General features: G+C 46.2%; 1 protein-coding gene across 1 annotated transcript; it reads right to left on the bottom strand.

The window, feature by feature from the left end:
• Positions 1-14,584: 14,584 nt before the first annotated feature.
• LOC113406827 (pancreas/duodenum homeobox protein 1-like) lies at positions 14,585-20,432 on the bottom strand. Its single transcript, XM_026653595.1, has 2 exons — positions 20,027-20,432; positions 14,585-15,000 (listed from the first exon to the last, which is right to left on the bottom strand). The coding sequence occupies exons 1-2, from the start codon at positions 20,430-20,432 to the stop codon at positions 14,585-14,587; spliced, it is 822 nt and encodes a 273-aa protein (XP_026509380.1).
• Between the last annotated feature and the right edge of the window lie 6,288 nt (positions 20,433-26,720).

Genomic DNA, 26,720 nt, shown 5'->3' with positions numbered 1-26,720 from the left:
TTCTCAGAAATGGCAACATTGATTTAGCTAAAATTTCCCCAAACTATTCAGCCTGAGGCAGACACCTGGCATAGAGAATATTAGCCCAAGCAGACAAAACTTGGCAGTTATAAGAAACTGAAAACAGGTTCTTATAATGGGAAGTGTCAGGCAACCTTAGTAATAGTCAGCACTACTAGCTGTAATATAATACAATAACAGTGGAACTTCATTGACAGAGAAGCAGAATGAACTTCCTAATTTCACATCGTCAGTGAATGTAACTAATGTGCTGTTTATCACATCTTCTGGATCACCAATAAAGGTGTTAAATAAAACTGGACTTAACACCTATGGCCATGATCCTACAAAATACTTAAACTTGTACTTAACTTTAAGGAGCCAATGAGACTACTCGTTCGCTTAAAATGAAGCAAGTGCTGTGCTGAGGCTGGAAAAACATCTATTACCCCAATGGATATTTATTTAGCCTCTACCCTCACACAGTCTTTCTGATGGTTTCCAATGCCCATATTCAAACTAAACAGAATTATTTTTCAAGTAAGATATGATGGGGCACTATATCAGAGGCTGTACTAACAGCTAGCTATATTACATCCACTACGCTGTGTTAACCCAGTCCTGCTCTGACTTAAGTCAATGGGGCTTTTGCCACTGATTTCCCTAAGGGAAGAGTCAAACCTTGATTTTGTAGTTCATTAAAATGAAAAGAAAAAAAAAAGAAACCACTAGGTTTCTATAGCATTATTTGTTCTTTATACACATATGACCAGTTCCTCAGCTAGTGTAAACGGGTATAGCTCCATTGAAGTCCATGGAGTTACACCAATTTACATCAGTTAAGGGTTTGGACCCTGTTGGTCATTGTTCATAATTTTGTTATCTCCTGATGTTTACAGGCTTTTTTCCCTTTTAACAGTTAGTTATTCAACTACTTAGCGAGGCTTATAATTAGCTATCTCAAAAGTAATCACTAGGATCCCTCTTTCCCTCCATTTTTAAGAGACTAGAACTGCATTTTCATTTCTCCAAATCTCTAGTAGCTCTCTATTATCCATAAGTCTTCTCAAAGAATTACTCCTTCATCTCTAGGGTAGCAGTATAAATCAAGCTCGGATTTACAGCAATCCAACAGTCTATGTGAATGATTTTGTGGTCTCTTACCAGTTCCTAGTGGCCAAATGGTCACATAAGAAACCATCACCATAATAATAGTAATTACTATTTGTATAGTGGTAGCACCTAGAAGCCCCAGTCAGGACTAGGGACCCATCATGTTGTTGACTTTTTGGTTACTTTTTTGGTTACTAGATGGTCACTTTTTGGGCAGTCTCAGCTGAGGCCAAGGAACAAAGGGACTCGGAGACTAATGCTATGTGCACACGGCATCTGGGGGCGAGCGTCCCAGCCCCAGTTGACAAATTGGTGTTGAGTGGATCTTGCGCTTGTGAGCATAGATATTGTTTTTGTTGTGCCTCTGGCTGGAACTTGAGTTCTCAACCCCAGGGAGGGGGCTGAATGACCATCTTACCAAGAGGTAGGTCTGCTTTACTTCTCACCCAGGGTGTCTGGATCCTCAGCATTTGGTTCAGGAGTTTCTCATCCTTGCTCTCCCTATGTTAGGATGACCAGACAGCCAGTGTGAAAAATCATGACAGAGGGTGGGGGGGGGGGGTAATAGGAGCCTATATAAGAAAAAGCCCCAAATATCAGGACTGTCCCTATAAAATCAGGACATCTGGTCACTCTACCCTATGTCCATGTGGCCTGTAACACATGCACACTACAGAGTCTTCTTTGTTTTTCATTTTTTTGCATACACAGCCAAAATATTTGCTACCTACTTCACTGTCACGTTCTAGCTCACGTATATTAGATGTAACTGCCTCCCCTCCGCCTCTTCTCCTTTTCGGGAACTCTTCTCATCAGCACATCCCAGATTGTATGTGCAAAGTGAAAACTTCCATTCTCCATCCTGACTGCTAATTGGACAGGCTGCCTAAAGACCCCTGCTGTCAATTTTGAACCCCCATAATAGTGGAGACTGGTCAAGTCACGTATCAACCCAGAAGGTCAAGGATCCAGGGGCAGCTTCTGTGCTGAGGCCCACAGGATGGGTGAAATCAAGGTTGGTCACTATAATTTATTGCAGCCCAGAGCATTATGGAGACACCCACCCCTAGCATGTCCCCTATTCTGGGGTCTATAAAGGGGTCAGTGTAGGGCTGCATGTAATAGCCCTATGTTGTTCCTGCCCTCTAGTCATGCCTCCTCATCCCCTACATGCTGCCAGAGAGGTGTATAGGGATCGAGGCGAGCCCAGTACTCTGCTGTGCTAATTTCTGTGACCTACGTAGCAGAGCTGCACAGAATTCTGCAGAAAGCTGGGTCTTCTGGATGAATAACTGACAAGGAAATCAACGGGGAACTGTCCATTGGGCTGAACCAGCGATTGGGGAAAGTCACCAAAGATGAAAATAGAGCTAAACATGGATTATTCCTTTGCCCTGCAGCGGAGTGGAGCGCTCAGCGGAAAGGCCATGGCCTCACTGGGCCCATCGGAGGTTTGCTCTGCACTAACGGGGATAAGACTGGGTTAAGTCTGTGCTACAAGTGCCTGCTTTGGTACTGGAGCAAGCATCTTCCCCTAACACACTGATCTCCTCCCCAGGACGTGTTCTTGTTGGACACACAGTTCAGCCCAAGTTCCTCTGTGTAGAGATCAGACTTTTACCCTGGCACAAAATTTCACCCTTGTAGTTTCCGCCACTGGAGTTCTGCTCTGGGATGGATCAGGAGCCAGAAACTTCCCTCTCCTCCTCCCCATGGACCTCGGCACTGCTTCAGGCCCTTTCTGCCACCCCCAGTCCCAACACTGTTTTTTTCAGTGGTTCCCTTCTTACAAGCACCTAAGCCCTACTGGAGGGAAGCAGTTTAGCTGCTGCTGCAGACTGCCAGCCCACCCCCACAGCTCACTGGAGACCAAGCCCAGGTGATCACAGTGTTGCTGTCTGTGCTCCCTCACTAGTCGCAAAATGAGCTCCCACTCTTTGTCTCCTATTCTATCTTTTTAAGGCATCAGCATGGGAACAGCTTCTGAAACCCCCCCAGGCCTGCTCCTTAAGGAGAAGTTATAGAACATTACACATGGAGGTGGGGGAGTGGCAGGCAAAATGGCAGCTGGGCAAGGTGAAGATGGCAGCTAACTGGATAGGGAGGTGTAAATGGGGATTTATGTTCCTCTTACAAACCACATAAATGATGTGGCCATTTTCCTGACTGCCTAGTTACATTATACACAGGGCAATGGTGGGTTCTCCATGGGGTCAGATTCCCAGCTTGGGGGCCTTATGTGCATCCCCTTTCCACAGTTTGTTCCTCCTGCCCTGCCCTTGTGCCCTTTCCATGCTAGGGGCAAAGTCTTTCCTCTCCAGGCGCAGAAGATGCCTTTCAACTGGGAACCACTTTCTCTCGCTGGGCAATCCTGCTGCCCCTCCAGGCTCTGATACAATGGGCACAATCTGGTCCACGGAGTGAAACAGAAAAGCTGAGTAACATTTTTACTGTGCCTCCCCCTTATCTGGAGTTACGTCACCCACACGCAGTCTTAACCAAATATTGAATCACCTCTGGAGGTGTTGGAAGGTGAAAAGGAAACTGCAGGAAACAGGGCATTCTGGCTGGAAGACAAGCTTTCATCGGTTAAAACAGAAACCTATGGGAGGAATGGAGAAAGGTGTCTTGGAGAAGAATGTATCTGAAAGGCTGGAGGCAAAGGTGAGAGCTGGGAGGAAAGCCATCTTCCCAGCAACCTCTCGATCAGGAGAAGTAAGGCTTATTCACCTAGAGAGATCAGAGTTAAATGGACTCATATTTAAAATGTGAATCTTCATCCTAATGCTGCATGATCTACAGCTCCCTGTCTGTATCACTGTTTCAGAGACTTTTCCTTTCCTAAGAGTAGGTTTTGCACCTTGGGAAAGTCACGAATCAACATTTCATTGCCACCCACTGCAGTCTCAATCTTGGTCAGGTTGTAGGCAGCGTCATCCAGTGAACTGGGCTCTGAACCTGGTGTCAGGAGACCTCCATTCTATGCCTGGCTCTGAGACTGGCTCACTGTGAGTTCTTGAGCGGGTCCATACTGTGCTTCTTTTAAAGGTGGGGCTAACAATTCTTACCCACCTTTGCTAAAAGCTTTGAGATCTGTGGATGAGAGGTCTGTATAAGCACAATATAATTAACTACTGTTATTGTAACACTCCTAACAGTGGTGCAAGAGCAGGTGTACCAACCTCAGGGCAGACAGTTAAGAACCAGGGCACAAATCCAAATTGGTTGTGGGTTCTGCTCTTCACTAACCAACTGCATCAAGTGTAAACTCCTCAGGCATTTTAACAGCCTGAGTATGGAGTCGCAGACAGTGCCCTGGGTACTCCGGTCTGTCTTGCCCCCCAGATGAGTGTATCTCTGATATAGATGGCTTCTTACACCAAGAATCACAGCAATATTCAGGTATCAGAGGGGTAGCCGTGTTAGTCTGGATCTGTAAAAAGCAACAGAGTCCTGTGGCACCTTTAAGACTAACAGATGTATTGGAGCATAAGCTTTCGTGGGTGAATGCCCACTTCATGCATCCAACGAAGTGGGCATTCACCCACGAAAGCTTATGCTCCAATACATCTGTTAGCAATATTCAGGTTACTCCTTATCCCAAAGGACCAGTCACTTACCCCAGGTCAATTGTACTTTAGGTTTCACAACAAAGACAACTCGTGTAGCCCATACCATAGTAAACTAGATGAAGATTTATTAAATAGGAAAAGGGAATGAGAGAGTTATTTACAAGCTCAAAGCAAGCAAACATAGACACACAAATGAGTTGCTGTCTCAGGTTTCAGATGATAACATAGGCTTCAATAATCAGCAAGCTCTATTTGTCCTTTAGGGCTAACCCAGGCTAAGCAGCTGGGGATCTCTTGCTTATGCCTAGAAACACCTTGCCCCCACCAGAGTCCAAGCAGCATAGAGAGCCTTAGTTTATTTGGTTTGGGGTTTTATCCCCCTTCTCCATATGCTCTGAGCTGAAAACTCAGCTGATTAGAGGAGTCCACTTGCATGACTTCTCTTCAGGGAGAGGAGAGCAGAACAATAAGGGTCTTTAGTTCTTTTGTTGACAGTTCCTCACTCCAGATGTGGGGAGTTTCCAGTTGTAAGACGCACCCAGCTGGTATCGATGGGTATCCTCTTTCATAAGGGGCGAACAATTTTTTAGAAGAGCAGCTCTTAACACTAATTAATGTCTCTTTCCTGTATGGCGATTCATACGGTCACAGAGTGTGGCTCACAGTACAACCACTCAGATATTACATTACAACTTGAAACACAGATATTACTAGTGAGATTAATGCATGCAGCAACTCACAAGCATGCAGTAGAGCAGGGATCAGCAACCTTTGGCACGCGGCTCGCCAGGGTAAGCCCCCTGGCGGGCCGGGCCAGTTTGCTTACCTGCTGCGTCTGCAGGTTCGGCTGATCGCGGCTCCCACTGGCCGCGGTTCACTGTCCCAGGCCAATGGGGACTGCAGGAAGCGGCGCGGGCCGAGGGATGTGCTGGCTGCCGCTTCCTGCCGCCCCCATTGGCCTGGAGCAACGAACTGCGGCCAGTGGGAGCCGCTATCGGCCGAACCTGTGGACGCGGCAGGTAAACAAACCGGCCCAGCCCGCCAGGGTGCTTACCATGGCGAGCCGCGTGCCAAAGGTTGCCGATCCCTGCAATAGAGTCTAAACACTAAACATTTTCTTATAATTCTAATACCTATTTTATCACTATTAACCTCCAAGTGAGCCAGACAGATTCCAGATATGTATCTGTTAGTGTCCAGCTGAGACATGGGGACTTTGGCATGAGCTGGACCCTGGCCTGTGAGCGTCACAGCTATTATTCGATCTCATCAAATTACCTGTATTCAATGCTGCAGAAGAAGTTTAAAATAAACTGCCAATGTTTCAGGGAATATTCCTTTCCACTGCCAATTTAGATGACCTGAGAAGCAAATCACTCTAGTTAAGCTTCTACCCTAAGATACTCTTGGCTCCCAGTAATTTTATTCTTGAACCCTAATATAAACCATACCAATACCCCTGGGGAACAAAAATTCTTCTGGAGATTTACCCTAAACTTATTTTTTTCAGTTTCCAGGAATGTTCAGTGTCTTCCTGGTGCTTGTTTAAAATAGGTAGAAAAAAGCACATCTTTTGGACAGTTATTTTTCTAGCACTGATGACGCACTCAGTGCTTTAGTCCAGCACGGTCACCAGGGCTGGCTTAGACTTGCTGGGACCTGGGGCCAGCAGCAAAGCCCAAGACCCACCGAAGCTGAAGCCCGAGCCCCACCACCTGATGCTGAAGCCCGAGGGCAATGGGTCTCAGTGCTCTAGTCTACAAGACACAAATACAGATCATCCTTCCTCCCTGCCCTGAGGAGCTGAGGTTTTACTTTCTTTTAAGGTGCTTAATAGGTGCAACGTTGTCACTCTGTGTCCTCAGCCACCTAAGGAGGTCAGAATCAGCAGGTCATTTGCTTTGGCAAAGATGCAATCTAAAATCTCTAGGGAGAAAGGGCCTGAAGCGACCATGTTCCATGACTTCCTAAATCTGCTTGTAGTGGCCAGTCCATTCCCGGTATGAAAATGAAACAAAAGAAACCACTGTTTGCCATTGGTTTTAAAAGTGGAATATTTTAAATGTACTTTATCTTACAGTGTCCTGAGATTCCTCTATGTGTGAACTTCTGGGCTTAGTTGTCACAGGCCTTACTGGCATTACCCAATGTAATGGTGTTGAAAGTTAGTGAAGTTACACTGGCATGAGAGACTTGGAAAATACAGTGGTGACAGAGACCTGTTATTTATTTTACTAGACCAAACTGCATGCCTGTTTGCAATATATGAATACAGTAATTAAATAGCAACAGCATAAGTTAGCACTTATGGGCCTGATCTTAGTAACACAACTAACATGAACACACGAGTGCATGTTTCAATGGAAGTAGATTCACCCATATCACACATTGATCGTGCTTTGGAACCAGTCATGTTTCTTACACTGAAAGCTCTTCAGGCTAGGCACCATGTCTACTTCGATATGTACGCTTGTAGCACAATTGTTTATAGAGATGTCACGTAGGCCATCATTACCAAACATGGGTGCTCACATTTAGTGCCCCTCAAGCTATTCTCTCTCTTTCTCAGCCTTCTCTCTAGCTTGCACCTTGGGCCACACCAACCCCTAGTTGTCCTCAGGATCAAGGCGGGGAAGAAAGATGGCATAATGCCACTGAATGGAACTCGGATGCATCTGGAGAGCAAACTCTGTATTCCCAGAATCTGATGCATTAGCAAAGTGGTTCAACTGTATCAGAAAAAAAGACATTTTAAATTCATACCTGTGACATTATCTGTCTACCCATCAGCACAGTATCTAAGAGTGAAAGGTAGCTGGCTCTACACATGTGCTCTAGAGGAAGAAGAAAGTACAACTAACTCTTTCCCACAAAAGCAGCTAAAATTAGGATGCAAGTGCTTGAGGAAGCAAGAAAGAGGAATGGAGCGATTAGTCCTACAAGCACTACTTACCAAACAGCGGGGGCTTGGTCAGATCCTTGTGCACGCTGTGCCCTGGCAAATGCCAGCTGGTGAGGAAAAGCAGGTGATGGCTTTTGAAAGGTGTATCAAGACCTGCTCCTTACTGTGCTCATCTGGAGCCTTATGGAGAAATAACATTTCCCTTCACAACTGCTGGAGGGGCTGAATCCTACTCCTGGGCTCCTCAGGGCCTCAAGACAATAATCTGGCCAGGAATCTTGCTTGGTTTATATTAAAAAGAAACCAAAACCAACATGCATGTGGCATTTGGAGGGCACTTCCTTCCAACAGATGGCTCAGTGGCAGAGGAAAAGAAACCAAGTGTTGTCCAATAAGCAAATCTAAATGCACCACAAAACCTATTCTCCCGTTCCCCCAAAAATGTTTTAAATCAGATTTAGACAATTGATTTTTCATATTTTTATTCACAGAATTGAAGCAGATGGAATGTTATTACTTGTGGTTTCATGGCAACCAAAGGTGTGCTAGGTGCAAAGGCAGTACCTCCGGGCTTCTGCTTTCTATGTGCAGTGACGTGACATTCCATAAGAACTATAGCAGCTGTGTAACACCCTAACCCAAAGAGCCGAAAACACACCACTAGCCAGGGTGGGTTCTGGGCTGCTTGCATTACATTCCCCAGTGTACAGTAGCATGGGGAACAGGTCGTTCCCCACATAGAGCCCAATCCTGCATCTGTTTCAGTCAATGGTAGCTTCCCCATTCGCGTCAGTGAGAAGAGAGAAATAAAAAGTGCGCCACCGTTACATGTTTCTTTATGCTGATAAACACTTTGTTCTTTAATAATAAAATAGGATCTGGGTCTCCTTTCACTCACACTGGTGTAAATCAGGAGTAACTCCACTGAAGTTAGTGGTGTAAAACCTGCGTCACTGACAGAAGATTCAGGACTACATAATACAGTTTATACATGCAGGTGAGATAGCTAGACAGAAAACTACCCCAGCTTTGGGATGAAATTTGAACAATGCATGACAATACTGCACAGCAGTATAGGACAGAAATTGAATACCATATTCTACTGAAAATGCAAGGATAATTTAAGCAACAAAATGTAATATAATCATATAATCATACTTAGCCACAGCAACTTTCTATGTCAACATACTGTAAATTCTTCTTAATATGAGAAAAGCACCATAGTTTGGAAACTTCTATTGATGTAGGTCCTATTACATCATAGTGATTTTTAAGCCGAACATCTATCTAATCTATTTGGGTGAGTTTTGGTTAAAATCTATGGCAAACTCTTGCCCGTTGATTGTAGTTTTACCGATTACTGGAATAGGGAGTTGTAGGTTTGGACGCTAAATTCTTCTTACAACCCGAATTAAAACTTTCCATAAATATTCATAGTTCTTTACGCATGAATGCAAATATTAATGTAAGGAAACAGAATAGAATAGAATAGTGCTTCAGTTCCGAGTTTGCCTCTTTGTGTTTTGGGGACCCACTTTGCATGAATATAAAATATAATATACAGTACTATATTCTTGGGAGGTGCCATGCCCTAGGGACTAGAGCGCTGGATTAGCAGTCAGGAACCAGTTCAGCTCTACCATTGTGTGATTTTAAGCAAGTGACTTCTTCCTTCAGAGTCTCTTCCCCACCCGCTTTGCTTAGATTGTAAATTCTTTGGGACAGGGACTGCCTCACTCTGTATGTGCGCAGGGCCCAGCACAATGGGGTCCCAGACTCATTTGGGGCTGCTAGGCTATGGCGCTGATGACCCTGGGAGTCCTCTGCGAGGCTCTCCCCCTTGCCCTGTTTTTGCAGAGGAAAGGGCACAGTCAGGCACGGATCCCCTGGTGTGGAGACCGATCCCTGCGCCGGGGGCACCCACTGAGCTCCGGCGCTCCCTGCTGGCGCAGATTGGCGAGTTGAGGGGGGCTGGTTCTATCGTGGCTGCTTCTTCTCTTTGCTTGGGGGCGAGGCGCAGCGGCTGCCCTGATTTCTCGCCTTGTATTTCGGCCGAGGCCCCTCGCGCTCCCCGCCCCTCCAGCACCTTTCTGAGAAATCAAGAGACATAAACTAACCAACGCGCGAGGCTTTCTTTCTCCCACCCAATGCTCATTAACCTGCGCCTAAAGCCCGCGCTCTGCGCTCCGATTCCGCTTCGCCTGCCCCGCTGCGCTCCGGCTGCCAGCGCAGCCCGGAGATGCCGCGTTGGGTTAGCGCCAAGGGCTTCCCCCGCAGCCCCCAGCGAGCTGCTAGGGCCGTGGGCCTGAGCCCGGCGTGTATCTCTCCGGCTAGGCAGCCCCGTGTGGGCGATCCCAGCTCTGCCCATACCCCGGCACTGCGGGCCGCTCCACACTGGGCTGCCCCTTGTTCCTGGTCTCCAGCCAGCCCTGTCGCTGCAGGGAGGGGGGATCAATCCACACCCCCCCCACACCGCGCCAGGCTGCCGGGGGTAATGCAAGCCAGGGAGGGGGAATCAATCCAGGCCCGCCTGAGGCTCCCGCCCCGGCGCTGGAGCTGGGATCAAATGATCCCCCGAGGGGTTGCAAGCGCTCCGGGAAAGCTGGGTGCACTGGTGTAGATCCGCGGGTAAGCGCACATTTCTAGATCGGCAGGCGGCTCTCGGATGCCCCTCGTTACCTTCCTGCGTCAGCCCCAGGGATCCTATTGGCGGGGTCTGGATCTCCCGATCCGGCCGGACTGATTCAGGCCAGGGGCGCTGTGGCTGCCCGGGACCCAACGCAGGGCGTCCAACCTGAATCGCTGAGAAGCGCGTCCAGAGGAGAGGGAAGCTGCGGTGACTCGAATCCGATTTAGTGGCTCAGCCAAATAAGGCGTTTACACTCCGGGTCGGGAAGGGTCTCCCGATTGCTGCTTCGTATTTGCGTAGTTTCATTCTTATTTCACCGCCGTGTGCCTGGCCCCTTTGACACACTGAACCAGGAACAAAGTCCGCAGGGAACACCCAAAGGACCCCAACATCTTCCAGGGGAAAAGGGCAGGAACATTACCAAGGGATGCTCTGGTTGGTTAGAGTCACACCGTCTGGACATCAAATCCTGAGCCCAGCCTGGTCCCACAACGAGTCATTTCACTTAATTAGTGAAATGTATTAGTGCTTTCCAGAGCTGAAAAATCAGAGCCAAGTCTCGAAGCTCTGGGGCTTAGGGAGCTGCCCATACGGAGCTGTTCCGACAAAGTTGGAAAGGAGATCTGGTCCATGGCTGAGCGCCTGGGTGTTAAGAACAGTCAAATTATAATAGGTAATAATCAAGAAATTCAGGCTGACATTTGAATAAACTTGCTTTCTACTGGGCATTACTACTTGATGCCTCTATTTGCAGGTATTTTACTGGCTACATCACTGGTTCTTTCTTTCTTTGGTCAAAGACTTGAAACTAAAATTTGCATTGATTTCAGGATTTATCCAGCAGCGCAAGGAAAGAAGAGTCGATTGCTGCTCCGTGTCTAGCTATAGTAGCGGAGTGGGTATTTTGGTAGCCTGCCACCAGTATCTGAATGTCTCAACTTGCCTGCATAGAAGATTTTAAATGACACATCTCATCTATTAATATAGAGTAGTTGGGACCCGAGCCTGCAGTCTGTATGCAGGTGAAACTCCTATTAACTAACTGCAAAGTGACTGTTTACATGAACCGATCCGTTATGCTACTTATTTACTTAATTTAATTTCCCCCCTTTTAGGTGGGTAGCTGCTGAAATATCACGTTCCTTTCCCACCAAGTGCCTGTTCTGCGGTTGTTGGGATACCGAGGAGTTTCCCGTAATGGGCAAATACTGAGTCAGGAGGCGAAAAAAAAGAAAAAAGCTCGATTTCAGTCGCAGATAGACACGGGCTACTCGGGCCTGGGCTTCTGAAACCCAGCTGCTGATCACTGGTGCAACCAGCGCCCTGCACGCTCGGACGCGCCAAACACTAGACTGCAAGGAAGGCGCTCAAACCCATCTCTCCAAACGCGCCTTTTACCCAGTGGCAGCCGTGAGCGCCACGTGTTAAAGGAAATACAAAATCTCCCCCTGCGTACACATTTTGCAATCTCAAAAACTTGGACAGAGTTTGTGCTCGATTTACACAGACCTAAATCCCACCTGCGCTAGTACAGGCGCGGGGAAGAGAATATACACCTAGATCTCCCCCTATGCCTGTGCGTATGAAAAGCTAATGCGCGCGGGAACTGGCCTCATTTTGCACAACGGTTTGTGGGTGATGCGACAAGCACAGCCCCGGCCGCCTAACACCAGTGCAGCAGGAGCCCAGATGTAGGCAGGGATCTCTCATCGCTAACTATGGACCAAAACAGACAACCCGACCTATGCTGTCATTTTCCTCCTTGCTGATCAGGGCGGCGATGCAGTTTGCAACCGCTCCCTGCCAGCAGGCGTGTCCCAATTCGCATCTGGTTTCCTTGCTGGTTTCAATTAGACTGGTGCTCTAAGCCAGTGAGTGGTTCTCAGCCAGGGGTACGTGTACCCCTGGGGGCAAGCAGAGCTCGGTGCCACAGGACCCTCTGTTGCTTTTTACAGATTCAGACTAACACGGCTACCCCTCTGATACTCTTCCAGGGGGTACATCAACTCCTCTAGATATTTGCCTAGTTTTACACCAGGCTACATAAAAAGCCCTAGCAAAGTCAGTACAAACTAACATTTCATACCGACAAGGACTTGTTTGTACTGCTCTATATACTATACACTGAGATGTAAGTACAATATTTATATCCCAATTGATTTGTTTTATAATTATATGGTAAACATGAGAAAGTAACCAGTTTTTCCAGTAATAGAGTGCAGTGACGCTTTTGTATTTTTATGTCTGATTTGTAAATAGTTTTTAAGTGAGGTGAAACTTGAGGGTAGGCAAGACAAATCAGCCTCCTGGAAGGGGTACAGTAGTCTGCAAAGGGGGAGAGCCACTGCTCAAGGCAGCTTTTGAGTTACTTTTTTGTTCATCTCAGACAGATTTTTTTCTTAAGAAAACAAACAATCACACAAAAAACCTTTTCCAACGCAGAAAAAACGCATATTCTACTCACAGCGAGATCTTTCTCCGGGGACTTCAGGGGTGGGGGATTTGGTTGGGAAATACGGAACAGACTGATATTGTCGCTGTTAAGTTTTCTACTCACACGCCTTCTGAACAGACCGTATGCACACAACCCCCCGAATGCTTTTAAATGTGCTCCGATAGGAAACAAGAATAACAAACAAAACAAAAACTCCATCAAAGCACGGATAGCATCCGAAGAAGTGGGCTGTAGCCCACGAAAGCTTATGCTCTAATAAATTTGTTAGTCTCTAAGGTGCCACAAGTACTCCTGTTCTTTTTAGTGCCAATATAGTTCGTTTCAAAACCTGATGGCATAACATGGCCCTCAATTGTGTGGAGGGCTGTTTAAAGGCAATTGCTGATGCTTGTGCATTAAAATAAGAATACCGCTTGTTCAGATCACTTGCCCCTTCATTCTCTTCTCCTGCCTTGCATTCAGTGCTAACTCTCTCTCCGGGTGAAGAGAGGAGTCGGTTCGCCCTGTCCTTGCTGAAAGTAAAACAGCCCAGAGCGCCATCCTCCTTGCTGACTTGGAGCTCGCTTACGTTCAGTTTAATTTTATTTTTAATTAAACCTTAGCATCTCCACGGGCAAGGTCCAGATCCTGCATTCGGTGGGCGTCCCAAGTTTGTAGTGCGGGAGTCCTGGGTGCCCCAGAGAGCAGGATCGGGTGCCAGTGGGTGTGAAGCTCAGGGGGGTACTAATTCCAAAGCCCTGCAGGTTTCACATTCGCTACGGAAGGCTTTCTACAAACGCCACGCGCGCCCGCATCTCTTAGCGTCCCGCGAGGCAGCTGCAAAGCAAGCGTCATTGACATACACAGGACAGCCCCCAAAGCCTGCTGCGTGCGATCCTTTTCCTGAAGACACAGGCAGAATTGCTTAATCAAAACTTAGCTTTCTCCCATATAAGCCCACCTATAGATGAGCTGATATAGAGAGACAGGTATTTCCACACACATCATCCGGCCGCGAGAAAATACTCTAGGGAGCTAGCTAGCCAACGGAAGTTTTGAGTCATCAGCCCCGTGTCTCCAGGAAAACACAAGACCACCCTGCAGAAAGTGTTGGTATTTTTTCTCAGAAGGGGAAAAAATCCAGTTTAGAAGGAAGCGAAGGGAAGGAGAGTGACCAATGTTTCGTGTGCCTTTCTCGGAAAACCACCTTCACTGTAGCTATCGGGCCGGATTTCACCCTCCGCAACTCCAGATGAAGTCAGCGGGAGCTCGTGGGGCTCGGCTCCTTTGGAGAACCGGGCCCACCATATATTTTCAGTTTAATCAACTCCATCAAAACTGAGCGGGGGATTGTGGCTTCCCCCTGCCGCCCCCAGATCTCCATTGCCCGGAGTTTGTGCAGCGCAGTACTCATCGCTTACTACTTTGATGCCCGGGATAGTGAGGGGCGGGAAACTGCGCCTGTCTTTTTATTTCCTTAGTATTCCTCCAGTGGGGTCAGCTATTTCTACAACCTCCGCGCGGTGCTTTAACGTTGGCTGCAGCTGGACCGACAACGGGCCCCGGGGAGCTGCCCCCCACCCACGATCAACCTCGCCAGGAGCAAGAAGAGCTCCTGTGACCTGAATCCCAGACAGGCTGCCCCCCCGCTGCCCCTTGCAGAAGAGACATTTCCTTTGTTAAAGGCAGGATCTTGCAGACGTGGTAACAAAGTAGAGTGAGGACCTCCCCCCCCCACAAACCACACCAAGCCTTTCTCTGCTACAGCCAAACACTTTTAATGTTTCCACACGGACACCGGTGTAACTATACAGCACAGGGGCTCCCCGGGGGCGCGTGGCAAGGGTCCATATGACACAGAGGCTTGGCACCCCTGGCCCCTCTCCTTTAACTCTTACCCCTCCAAGCGGCGCCTGCAAAGGGGGGGGGTCCTTTCACCGAGCGTCCTGCTGCCTTCGCGGGGTGGTGGTAGAAGGCTGGGGGGAGGCAGCGAGGCTGGAGGGGAGCAGCTCTCTGGAGGCGGCCGAGGCTAAGCACTGCTGGAGCTCCTCTTTCCCCGGCAGCTCCCCAGAGGACACCACACAGTCTTGGTCAGCGTCATTGCTGTTTCCTCCGCCGGCTCCCGCTCCCCTCTTTTTATCCTCTTCCTTCTTCCACTTCATCCTCCGGTTCTGGAACCAGATCTTTATGTGTCTCTCTGTCAAGTTCAGCATGACAGCCAGCTCCACGCGGCGGGGCCTGGAGATGTACTTGTTAAAAAGGAACTCCTTCTCTAACTCCAGGAGCTGCGCTCTCGTGTAGGCGGTCCTCGTCCTCTTATTCTCCTCTTGCTCTACCACGTAGGAGCCACCTAAAGAGAAGGGAGAGTTAAAATCTACCCACCAGGGACTAGGACCCGGAGCGACGCTGGAAAGGCGATAGAATCTTCTTGTCCAGAACACAACGGGGGCGGGGGGCGGGGAGAGGCAGGTTTCCCCCCAGGCTTCCCCTTTTACTCACAGATGAGCGGTTTAATGGATCGGGGATTCTCTTTCGAGATCCAGACAACACTGAAACCACGGGCGTGTGTGGGTATTTGGTTTTTAATAAAACAGACTGAGCCCAAACCCCAGCACAAATCCTTGTCTGCATCCCAAAAGGTTTACAAATCCGGCCCAAGAAATTGACAGAGGGGTATGGATTCTGCCCTTTAAAGAATGAAACTAACAAGGAAAAGGCATTCCAGGGCCGAGGTGGATTTTTAAGAGCGTTTCTTTACAAACACCAGCACAGAGCGAAGACACTAGTCCGAAGCTGCTCCGCTTGTTACCTGTAAATCCGTTTAGTAACAAAATGCGCGCTGTGTGGTATGGATCCCGAGTAAAATCCCCGGGCCATACTCTACCATCAGTGTTTGAGTGCAAGTCCCCAGTTGAAATCAAGGTCTCAAAACTGACGAAATGATATGGCCCCTTGGGGGGGGGGGGGGGAAAAAACAGCCGGTGCATTTGTGACAATGGCTGATGATTACTGGCATAGGGCGATTTGTAAACTTCATGCTTTACAAAAATCGGAGCTGCCTTTGAGTGACAAAACCACCCGTTTTTTTGTAAATTAAAACTCCCAAACACCTCTCGCCGCCTCTCACCCAGCCCACAGACTTTCGGAGATTCTGCCACGCCGCCATCACGGCTACTGTACGAAAGTGAGCTTCCTTCAGCACTGCCAGCCAGAACCCCGGGGTTTATAATTCGGGTGCAAAAGTTTAAACCTTTTTTTAACCGCTAGACCCGGTCTAATTTAGAGGCTCCTCCTTCTTTCCTGGAGGCTGGAGCACCCCAAACTCCACTGCAGTCAATGGCTCCTGGCTATTTTCAGGTCATAGCAGTGCAAAAATTATTGTTGCTCTAGCTCAAAATCTCAACATCACTTTTGATTTTACAAAAGGAAAGGCGGATTCCTGGAAAGAGAAGTTTTCCTTAATCGGCCAGGAATTTGCAACGGATTAGTCCTAATCCAGCCATCATCCCAGTCATTTTACAAAGGCAAATACAATTCCCCAAGTGCTGGAACTGAAAAAAGAAAAGTGTCTGTTGTATTCACAGAGACTATGTTCCACAGGGATATTTGAAGAGTCTCATTAAAAAAACACAAACAAACAAAAATAAAACAAACAAGAACCCTGGATCCTGCAGTCCTTACTCAGACAGACCTGGCCAGTGACTATAAATAGAGAGCGCAGCCGGATCGGGCCCTAAAGCCTATTGCAACTAACTAATCGGAATGTAGGCTTCCTAGCATAATAACAGCTGTGAATAAACCTATGTGCCTGGTGTCACAATTCATGTGCAAAACCCATCTGGATAGTCCTATAGCAGATTCCTAGTTCCCAGCAACCTCTCCCTTCTTCTGGGTGTTTGCTGGACAATGAGTATTTTATGTGGGTGTTCTAAGGTTAAACACGCTTCAGACAGGTAGTACTGGTAATTAATTAATTAATTTAATTAATGTCTTTTTAAGCAAATAGCCTTCACAACATACAAGATCTTTAGACATGAAAAGGGAAAAGCTACTGTCTAAATTATTATTATTATTTCTTGTTATTATATACCTTCTAGAGGGGGGCACTAATACACATTTAAATAACACGAGCCGTTCGGTTTATCATGCCACTCATCGTTAAACGTCCATTTTTGAAATTATTATTATTTTCCCCATTACTATAAAACCAAAAACGAATTGTGTGCAGAACAAAAAAAATATTGTCCGGCCGAGTGAAACTCAATGGAGCAAGGACGTTTAGAGAGAGTGTGACCTTAATCCGTCCTTCTGCCTAGGTATTACAATACCTCTGTAAAGAAAAACAAGAAGATTTTTTGGACACTGCTGCAAATACCGAAGCGTAAGTGACTGTCCCCTGCGGATCCTGCCCCAGTTGAAATCAGTGCCATAACTCCGAGAGCAGGGCCCGGTGGGTTTTAAGAACTATGTTTGTACATAGGCAAAGCTCCCAAGGGGAATTCAAGAGGAAGTTTGCTTGAGAAATATGAGGGCAAGGCTCAATTTTGCTTTTCGTGGACTTTGTAAATTCTAATTAAAAACTGCTTCACATAATGAAGGTCCTTCTGCACTGACATCAGGAACCCCGGGGTTTATAATTCGTGTGCAAAAGTTTAAACCTTTTTTTTTAACCACTAGACTCGGTCTAATTTAGACACTCCTCCTTTCCTTGAGCACCCCAAACTCCACTGCAGTCAGTGGCTACTGGCTATTTTCAGTTCATGGAAGTGCAAAAATATATTGTTGTTATAATAACTCCAAATCTCATATTCACTTTTGACTTTACACAAAGAAAGGCAGATTCCTGGAAAGAGAAGTTTTCCTTAATCTGCCGGAAATTTGCAAGAGATTTGTCCTAATGCCATTGACTGCTATGGGAAAAGGCTCAAGCCCCAGTTGTTTACGGTTATTTGTATGTAAGATATTTTTGATCCCATATTTGCTTTTACCAGTATATGTTAAAGTGTAACAAGGTGACGCTGCGGATTTCCCCCGAATCCTTGCATCGCTAAGAATCGGGCCAGTTTGTAGGCGATACCACTGCCAATAACCAGCTACGCCATTAATGCAAATGAACTTAATTCCAGATATTTCTTAAGGAAGCTGGTATTTCTAAAGATAAGCACTCATTCATACAAATATACATATATAGTATATGTAATGTGCATATACAGGCGTATATACGTACATTTATATAGAATACATACTCTATGCAAATTACATAAACATGTGTACATATCATGCGCGTATATATGTATATATGTGTGTATACATTATATATGTGTGTGTTTACATTGTATATATATATTTCACACACATGTTCTGAACCAAGCTTTTATGTAAGAAGCTACTTAGATTAATTGAAAAAGTCAGTATGGGAGAGTGTGTTCATGATTTTTAGGTTTTAGGGATCTCCCCCTATATTAAACCATGAGAATAGAGGGCGCGTATCTGGTTTCTTTCTATTTATTAAACGCATGTGAAATGGCTATGATTTGACCCCAGATCAAAAACCCTTCGAATATATTTGCCCTTTAAATGGGTGAAAGGAAAGACGTCCATTTCTTGCAGTGGTTTCTTTTCGTTTCAGACTGTCAGGGTAAGGAGCAAAGAACACAGTTTGATTCTTGTTTTCAATTTAACGTAATTACCAGAATATTTCAGCATTATTTCAATATTTCACTACCTTTTCAACTGTCTGTTTGAACACAACCATTAATGTAATATTTGCTGTAGAGGTGTGACAAAGAGTGCACAAGGCACAGGGCAAGATAACATTGTGCAGCGAGAGACAGAAATATTGTTCTACAACGGAACTTTCTGTCCAGAGAGAGTTTCTTCCTCTTGCTGGCAGGTAGCTAATTCAGTTTGTGTATTGTGTCCCCTACCCAGGTTTAAAAAGTTTCCACAGTAAGACATAAGTAAGGCTAAAACAATCGCATACAGACAAGAATTGAACGGCCAGGTAGGCGGGGTTGTGGCGTTATTTATTAAAAGATTTAGCGTTTAATATTACTTTCAAAATGTCTTTTATTTTACTCTATATTGTGAGGGCATTTCAGACAGCAACTTGGCTGTGAGATCTGCGGGACATTCTGGGCTATGTTTTTTACGCAGTGAAATCAACGAGGGAGTCTCAAAGCGAGGGCACAACGTGGCCTTTTCGTAGGATCTGACTGCGAGTAACCCTGGGCATTCCCACTGGAAGTTGTCCATTTCCCATCCGGCGCTCCCTCTGCCCCGCGAGTACTGATACAAGTGGCAAAAACTGCATTTTCCGAATCAGATCCTGACGTTAATGGTACAGCTCTCAGGGTGAACTCCTGGCCCTACTGAAGTCAAAAGGCAAAGCTCCCATTAATTTCAATAGGGCCAGGATTTCACCTTCACTGTCTACAAATGGAGCAAGATGGGGGTCCTTGTGTTTTCCTTATCCCTTCTGTTAGGCATGGATCTCCGCCTTGCATTCTTTGCACACCCCGCTGACTGCAAGGGGAGTTTGGGGCTGGCTACCACGGGACAGTGTCCCAACAGCTTTAATATTTCCCAGTGACCGGATGGAATATACTACTAACAAACTGGCAGTGAGATCAGTATAAATCCCTGGACAATAAGCACCTGGTCAGGTGAGTTGAAACAGCAGCACCCTGTGTGTTTAGCTTAGATAAGTATCAACTTCAGCCTGATACTTAGTGCTAATTAGTTAATTAGTTAAACTAATTAGTTAATATTTGTTCAGTGCTTTGCAACAGTAAAGAACTATATAAGGACTAAGTATAATTGTAATCACTTTGCCTTCACCCAGTAGAAAACTGAAGGCGGTTGAGATTTATTCCTGAGCTTTTCTTTCTCACTGATTTGAAATGCGATGGCTTCATTAAAGGTATCAGAACTGGGTACATATTTCTGGATACAGGGTACTTATTTATATTATAGAAGAGTTGCCAGACTATACTATACAGACAGGTTTGAAATAGAAAATGGACTCATAGATCTCAGGACATTGAAATACATCCCCATTTAAAACTGGTGCTATTGCTAATGCCAAACTGACCCCAACACTTCCTAAAACAGGAATTTTATGGAAGTGGAAGAGAAGAAACATTTACAGGAGAAATCTTGCTAGCCTGGCTTACTTCCTAGTGAAACAGCGAACAAATGATAGGGAATTTCCCTAAGCCTCTCTCTGAAAGTAATCACACACTGGGCTATCCCAAATGTAGTCTTCATTTAGTAACCCGAAGGGGAATTATTAGTGATGAGAAGGTTTTCTTGATATTGTACAAGACAGAAGGAGAGGAAGCAACAGCAGCAGCAGAAGAAGGCGACTATCTTACCGGTCCATTGTCCCTTCCAGGCGTGAGATTTGGTGGATTTCATCCATGGGAAAGGCAACTGAACTCTAGGTTCCTCTAAAACCCCAGTGACAGTCCCATCTGCAAAAGGAATAGCTTCCTGGTGGGGATGAGGAAGCTGAGGGTGATGAGGGTGGTGGTGGTGATGGTGATGAAGATGGGAGACCCCTGGATCCTCTGTAATGGGGGGTACCTCGTAGGGTGAAATGTCTGGCGGGCTGCCTTGTTCCAGCGCACCTAAAGCACTAGAGTAGGGTGTCTGCTGCTGTCTGCCCATGTACAGGCAGGCTGGGGGGTTCTGGTTATAATCCTGTGCCTGGGATCTCTGAAACGCACACGAATCCTTGTAGAGCTGGGTCGATGCATAATACTGTTCTTCAGTGTTCATGGCTAGAAGGGGACCTTAGCTAGTGAAACATCAGGTGCTCCCACTCCGGGCAGGTTGTACGTCTGCTTTGACAGGTTCGCTTCACCTGCGGGAGCAGATGATGAAACAGAGACGGGGCCGGCCGAGGGTTGCCTCCCCATAGGCACCACTTCTTCCCACGTGAGCCTGCCTCAGCTCCCCATTGGGCGGGGCGTTTCCCATAAGAAGAAGCCCTCGGTGGCTGGGGTGGGTGAGCTTCTTTCGCTTTCCTCGGAGGGCTGGAAGCGCCGGTTCTGCTGCAAGCATCTTCACAGTACTGACACGTAGCGCATCACACCGGGGCATGTGTCCTCCTGGGTGTGAGTGGGAATTAAACACCCCTGTTTGGGGGGAGGGGAGGTTTTTTAGGATCTATTACTCACATTGCGCAATGCATCGCTGCGGTTTCTGTACCTACGGTGTGTACAGAAAGACAGATGTAGGGGGCGGGGGCAGAGAGAGTCCGGGTGTGTATTATAGGTTTCAAGATAGTGCAGGTGGCTGTGCTTTCACTAAAGTTTGTCTAGGCTCAATCAACAAAAAGTGTCCAGGATTGTTGAATTTTAAACCTCTAACTTGGGAAACCCTATCTCCGTGTGTGAGTTAGATTAGGAAGGCCACTCGCTGCTTATCACATTGTCACTTACTTCGACGTGGGACTCAAGAATTCAAGTGATAACGAAAACGAATCCTTTCTCAAAGCACATTGACTAGCCTCTGGTTCATTGCCTTCTACAAACCGGGGAAGTCAGATCTCTGCGTTTTCAGGTGACTCTGTATATCTCTGTGTAACTGTTCCTGTCTACGCACACAGACACATCTATCAGCAAAACCACACAGATATCACATAAACACACACGGATATAGATATTCTCGCACACAATTAGATATGCGCAATTGATTAACACAACACACACAATATCACAGCCCTCTTCCCAAATATTGAGGAAAAATGTTGTCAGTAGGTAGGTAAATTTGCTTGAAAAGCTAGGTAGACATTCTGTGTCCCTTTCATGTTCACTCCTTATTGTCGTGTGTTGTTAATATTTCACAACCTCTTTGCAAGGGGTGAATCCTAACTTTTTTTTTTTTGATGCGGTGCTATTCAAATTGCAAAATGTGTTTGTGTATACTTGTGTGTATAGCTATATGGATGTGGTAGATCTATGTGAGAGTGTGGGCACACAGATGTGGATAGACAGAAGTAGGTGTGTGTATGTGTTGTAGACACAGGAGTGTGTACATGTGTATGTTCCTTAGGGAAAAAGACCATCTGTGAAGCAATCTTGTGGCAGACACAATGAAAAGAGGCAAAGATTTGCCTTCTCTGCAATCTTTCCCTGTCCTGGAGTCGCCGCTGAAGACCACAATGCTATCAATATAGCGACCGATAGCGAACGCATTGATTCCCGACAGGGTAGTTTGGGAGACTTCTCTGCAGCTTGGCTGAGACGTGTTGACCCTTGGAGATAATGTGCTCTAAGTTGGTGCTGGTTGACTTGGTGACGAGGCTATGAGGAGGCGGAGAGCTACCGAAGAGGACAAAGATCATTTCCCTACCTGCTCGTGTTCTCGCGGACACACACACACACACACACACACACACACACACCCCTTACCTTGCACTCCTCCTCTCGTGGTGCATTTCTGCAAAGCGGTCTCCATGCAAACCCCGCCTTGACTCCCTTGTTGTGGTTTGGTTCTAACACCAATTAAGGGGGGGGGCAAGGTGGGGAGCGCAAAGCTGAACATTCCATCCTGTCCCTATCTCCCGGCGGGCCCACGGCGAGCGGGGCAGAGCTGAGGGCCCTGAGATGAGAGACACATTCTGGGTCCATAGATCTGCCTTTTGGACGGGGGGCTAATAACTGCCCAGGGACCCGGCAAAGAGCGCGCCTGGGTTGAGAGAGTTATCAGCTGTTCTGTGCGTGGCAGACAACGGAAACCAATGCCACGGAGCCGAAAAGGGCTGAGTAGATTGCTCAAATGCAGGGTTCCCGGGGATCATAAAACCTCCGAGTCCATTACATTTAAAATGAGTTTCCGCTATGAATCCATTCGCGTCCCCCCCCCCTCCCTCCCCGCTTAAAAAGCACACTGCGCATTTGATTCAATATTGAGCCATTAAGCAATTGCTTTCCCAAGTCATTTAACAGCAGCTCTTATGGATAAATAAACAAAAAAGGCTGTAAACCAATTACAGTGCGGAGAGTGAAAAAAGGGATTTTATTAGCAGGAATTACTGCTAGACACGGCTGCTACTCGGCTCCTCTGCCCCTACCCGAGCCTCTCCCCCAGCAAGAAAGCCCAGGCGCTATTTTAGAGCGGAATGCAAGAAGCGAGCTGCAGGCTTTTAGTCTTCCACATCGAGTGACATTATGATTAGTCTCGAAAGAAACGTCTCCTCCGGTGGGTCTCTTCCTTGGCGGGTTTAGGTAGAAGCGGGATTGTCTGGTGTGAAAAGCCCAAGTTTCTGAACCACTTAATTTCGCACTTTTAGGGGCGGGGCCTGCCAACCCTTACCCAGGCGGGTACAACTTTAGTAAAGGGGAGCCGCTCTGTTGCAGTTCGTGGCAGGCTGCTCACCAACTGCGGGACCAGAGCCCTGGGGGGTCTGGCAGCTTTGGACTTGTAGTTCCCAGAATTGAGCTGGCGACACAAATTTCAGCAGAAACCCCCTTTGCTGAGCTCATGCTCTGGCGGCCAGCTCTCTCCCAGCAACAGGCCACAGTGTGCCACTGGCTTTTAAGCAGAGCTCCCCAGTGACACCAATGGCAAGGGCAGACTGGTGCCTCAAGTACAGACAAAGGTGGCTTCTCGCACGTAAACAAACTTCTGGGTCAGCTCCTACCTCCATCGTCGTTAATGGAGTTTTACCTTTGATGTCAGCGGGATGAGGATGGTCCCTTTGCGTGGTAAAGCTGCCACTCAAAGTCACTTCTAAACACACGCCCACCCCCTTCCCCAAATCCCAGTCCTTTTAGCCGGACACCCATCGCCGTGGTAGCTGCTCAGAATGACCGTTTCTGTGCAGCGCTGACAAACAGCCCTGACTGTGTGAAAAACCAATGATGGTTTCACTTGGGCTATTCTTCTGCCCCGAGCACAGCCACAGTGGCGTGCACAGAAAGAGAAGGCTGATAAGTCAAGTCAGGGCAATAAAAACCAAAGCAAATGGATTCATCGCCAGGTAGTACCATTAACCAACGGTGTCTTAATGCGATACTCCCCCTGTGACGAGCATTTCTAAGCAGAACAAACAACCTCCCTTAAAAGTAAATGAATTTCATATAATTTACAGCTAATTCTCCTTAATTCTGCTTTCACGAGCAGGCGATAAGGGAATGTTGCGCTGGTTAACAACAACCCGGCAAACTGAAGTTCAGGAAAAGGTCCCGGTTTTATTTCCAGCGGCAGTATCCTGGCCCTGTCTGACTCCGGTGGAAGTCCAGGGCAAAGCTCTCGCTGATTTCAAGCAGGATCACGTCGCTGATCCTAGCACGTTGGCAATCGCGATCATCCCTCTGTTCTTCCGAGTAGGAAAAGGGAGATGAGCTAGGTTTACAGGGTGACTGTAGATACCCTCCTGCCAGGGAAACTGCGACATTTTCTTACCTTCCCATGATCAGAGGGTGGGAGGTTCTAATAAGACCCGTGGCTCTGGAATTAAGCACATTTGAGGAGGAGCAGAACCTCCTCGGGCTCGGGACAAATCTTACAGAAACAGCTTTTCAGGTGAGGATCTGAATGCACGCTCCGGAGGCATATTGTACACTCATGCTGCATCCAGAACTCCCATTGAAATGTATGAGAAACCTAGATTGATGAGAAATAATGTAGAATGTTGACTAGCTTAGCAAAGATAAGGTTAAGGTGAGTTGATCATCTCCTACAAGTACCTAGGTAGGGGGAATGTATCTAATACTAGGGGACTCTTAATTTAGCAGCTAAAAGCAGAGCAAGATCCAGTGCCTGGAAGTTGAAGCCAGGGGGAAAAAAAATCAAACCGGAAATAAGTGGCACATTAGACCACTGGTACGGATTACTGAAGGATGTGGTAACTTCTCCCTCACTTGGAGTCTTTACACCAAGACTGGATGTCTTTCAAAAAGATATGATCTAGTGCAACTAGAAGTTATGGGCTTCACCTAAGACAGCGACCTTTCTGGCTACAAAATGTAGCTCTGAGCACTTCAGTAAAAGCCATACACAGTTTGGGCACATGTATGAGTTAAACACTCGCCAGGTTTGGCAGAAGAGTGGGTATGGAAACCTGACATTTAAATTATGTACTACCTTTGATCCTTGTGCATGGCTCCCATAAACATCAAATGGAGTGCCAGCACAGTCTGAGAGCAACACAGAGATCCAGGTTGTATATTACTGTGGCAAATAGGAGTACCGCTTTGAGGAACCATCACTTTCTATGTATCCTTACTCACATGACATTTGCTGTAAGGATCTCTTAGTAAGACACTTCTCTATTCCAAGACAAAACAAAACAAAAAAACCCCTAAATTAAAATTCAGTCAAGGTTAAGAGTATATATCAGTATCTTAAAGCTAAAAAAATTACATAATTATATAATTATCTCAAAATCAAGCTTTACAAACCCAGAATTTCAGAATTATAGGTATACTTAAAAATAATGCAAACATGTGACATCATGCAATAATCACGATTATAATTAAGGCATGTTTGTGGTGCCATATGGAATTAAACTGGAGGTGTCCCCCCCCCCACACACAATTGATTTCCCCCGCTTCATGGTGTCACTACAGGACAGAGCTAAGGGTGATTTTAGCAATATATTTCCTTAGCTTAACAGGCTTGATCTTTTTAAATTTAACCTTAATGTAATGGGGTGCTTAGCACTTTTGAAAATCAGGCCACATGCTTAGGGTTGGGATTTTAAAGGTAGAGACCTAACACAGGAGCACCATCTGTGAGTTTCAAAATGAATAAATAAATAAATAAAACCAAAGGCATATAAGCACCAAATCCTATTGAAATTTAATGGCACTTTTGAAAACCCAATCCTAGATGCTTGAATTTGGATTTAGGACCTTAATATGAGGCATTGGGTTTTGAAAATCTTGTCCATGTCCCCCACAGGTAACGTTCTGATATCTATTAGTTCAAGCTATCAATAAACTGACTCCTTGAAATGTAAACCGTTCTGAACACAATTGTTTTATTTCTAGAAAATGTAACGAAAGCAATTTTTGTCTTTCAATGCAAATTACATGTGATTTTTGTAAACCAGTTTGTTCCCTTTTAAGTTACAGATTTATTATTTACTATTTTTATTATTTCCTCTCACTTTTCTGACTACCATCATATAGGTGTAAAGTAGCAAGATTGGGGTTTTAATGATCCCTAGTTATAGTGAAGTGATTGGGTTGTTTTCTGTTCATTAATATTGTAGGGCTCGGTGAACTCTCCTTAAATATCTGGTGTTGTTACTGTTTACATTTTGGCAGGAAAAAAATGAAATATGACCAGAGCAGATTAAAAATAATCCCCTTCTCCTCTCCCATCTATGTTCAAACCAATGCAGGGAAATTGTGGTAGAGAGTCAAAGGCCAAGGAGTGGGAGGAGGAAAGGATGGCTGGGAAATGGAGCTTTTCCAGGAATTGATTTTTAAAACCCCCACACTGCTATATCTAGAAGAAATGTAACCTCTCACAAAGCTGGTTAATTATCAATAACCATGTGAAAACAAAGCTGTCTTACCCTCTTAGAGCTGTGATAAAAAAAACTAGAGCATGAAGCACTCCAGCTGCCTTAAAGTAATACTGGATCATCAACATTAGAGGAGTTTTCTGGTCTCCATCAACCTTCTATATACACCACACACTCTATTACTTTAATTTGGTCTTTCAGGTAGATTTAGATATAGGCCTAGATCCTGAGCTGGGTTTGGTGCAGTTTCTGTGTGCTAATTGGGTTTAAGATTGGTTGACAGTAGCCTAGGGATCATTGCCAGTTGGCACAGGGGCTGGGGCAGCAGCTGCAGGGTAGATAGCTTCCCCGTTTCTCCTGCACTGAGCATATCTCAAGACAGGAGAGAATTTGGCCCATATTGTTTCTACTTTCCTTGGTCTCTCCCTCTCAGTCCCTCCCCACCTCTCTCTATGCTGTTATCATTATTTAACCCCTAATTGCTGGTGGTAAGTATATTGAGACACACCAGGTAAATAATGTTGTATTGCATTGTAAGCAGAGATGAGTGGATATTACAAAACAGTTCTGTGACTTTTTATTGA

This window comes from Terrapene carolina, unplaced genomic scaffold (genome assembly GCF_002925995.2).
Source record: "Terrapene carolina triunguis isolate 2854851 unplaced genomic scaffold, T_m_triunguis-2.0 Scaffold141, whole genome shotgun sequence".
NCBI lineage: Eukaryota > Metazoa > Chordata > Testudines > Emydidae > Terrapene > Terrapene triunguis.
Note: the sequence above shows the minus strand (reverse complement) of the source record. Positions and strands in the feature narration are given on the sequence as shown.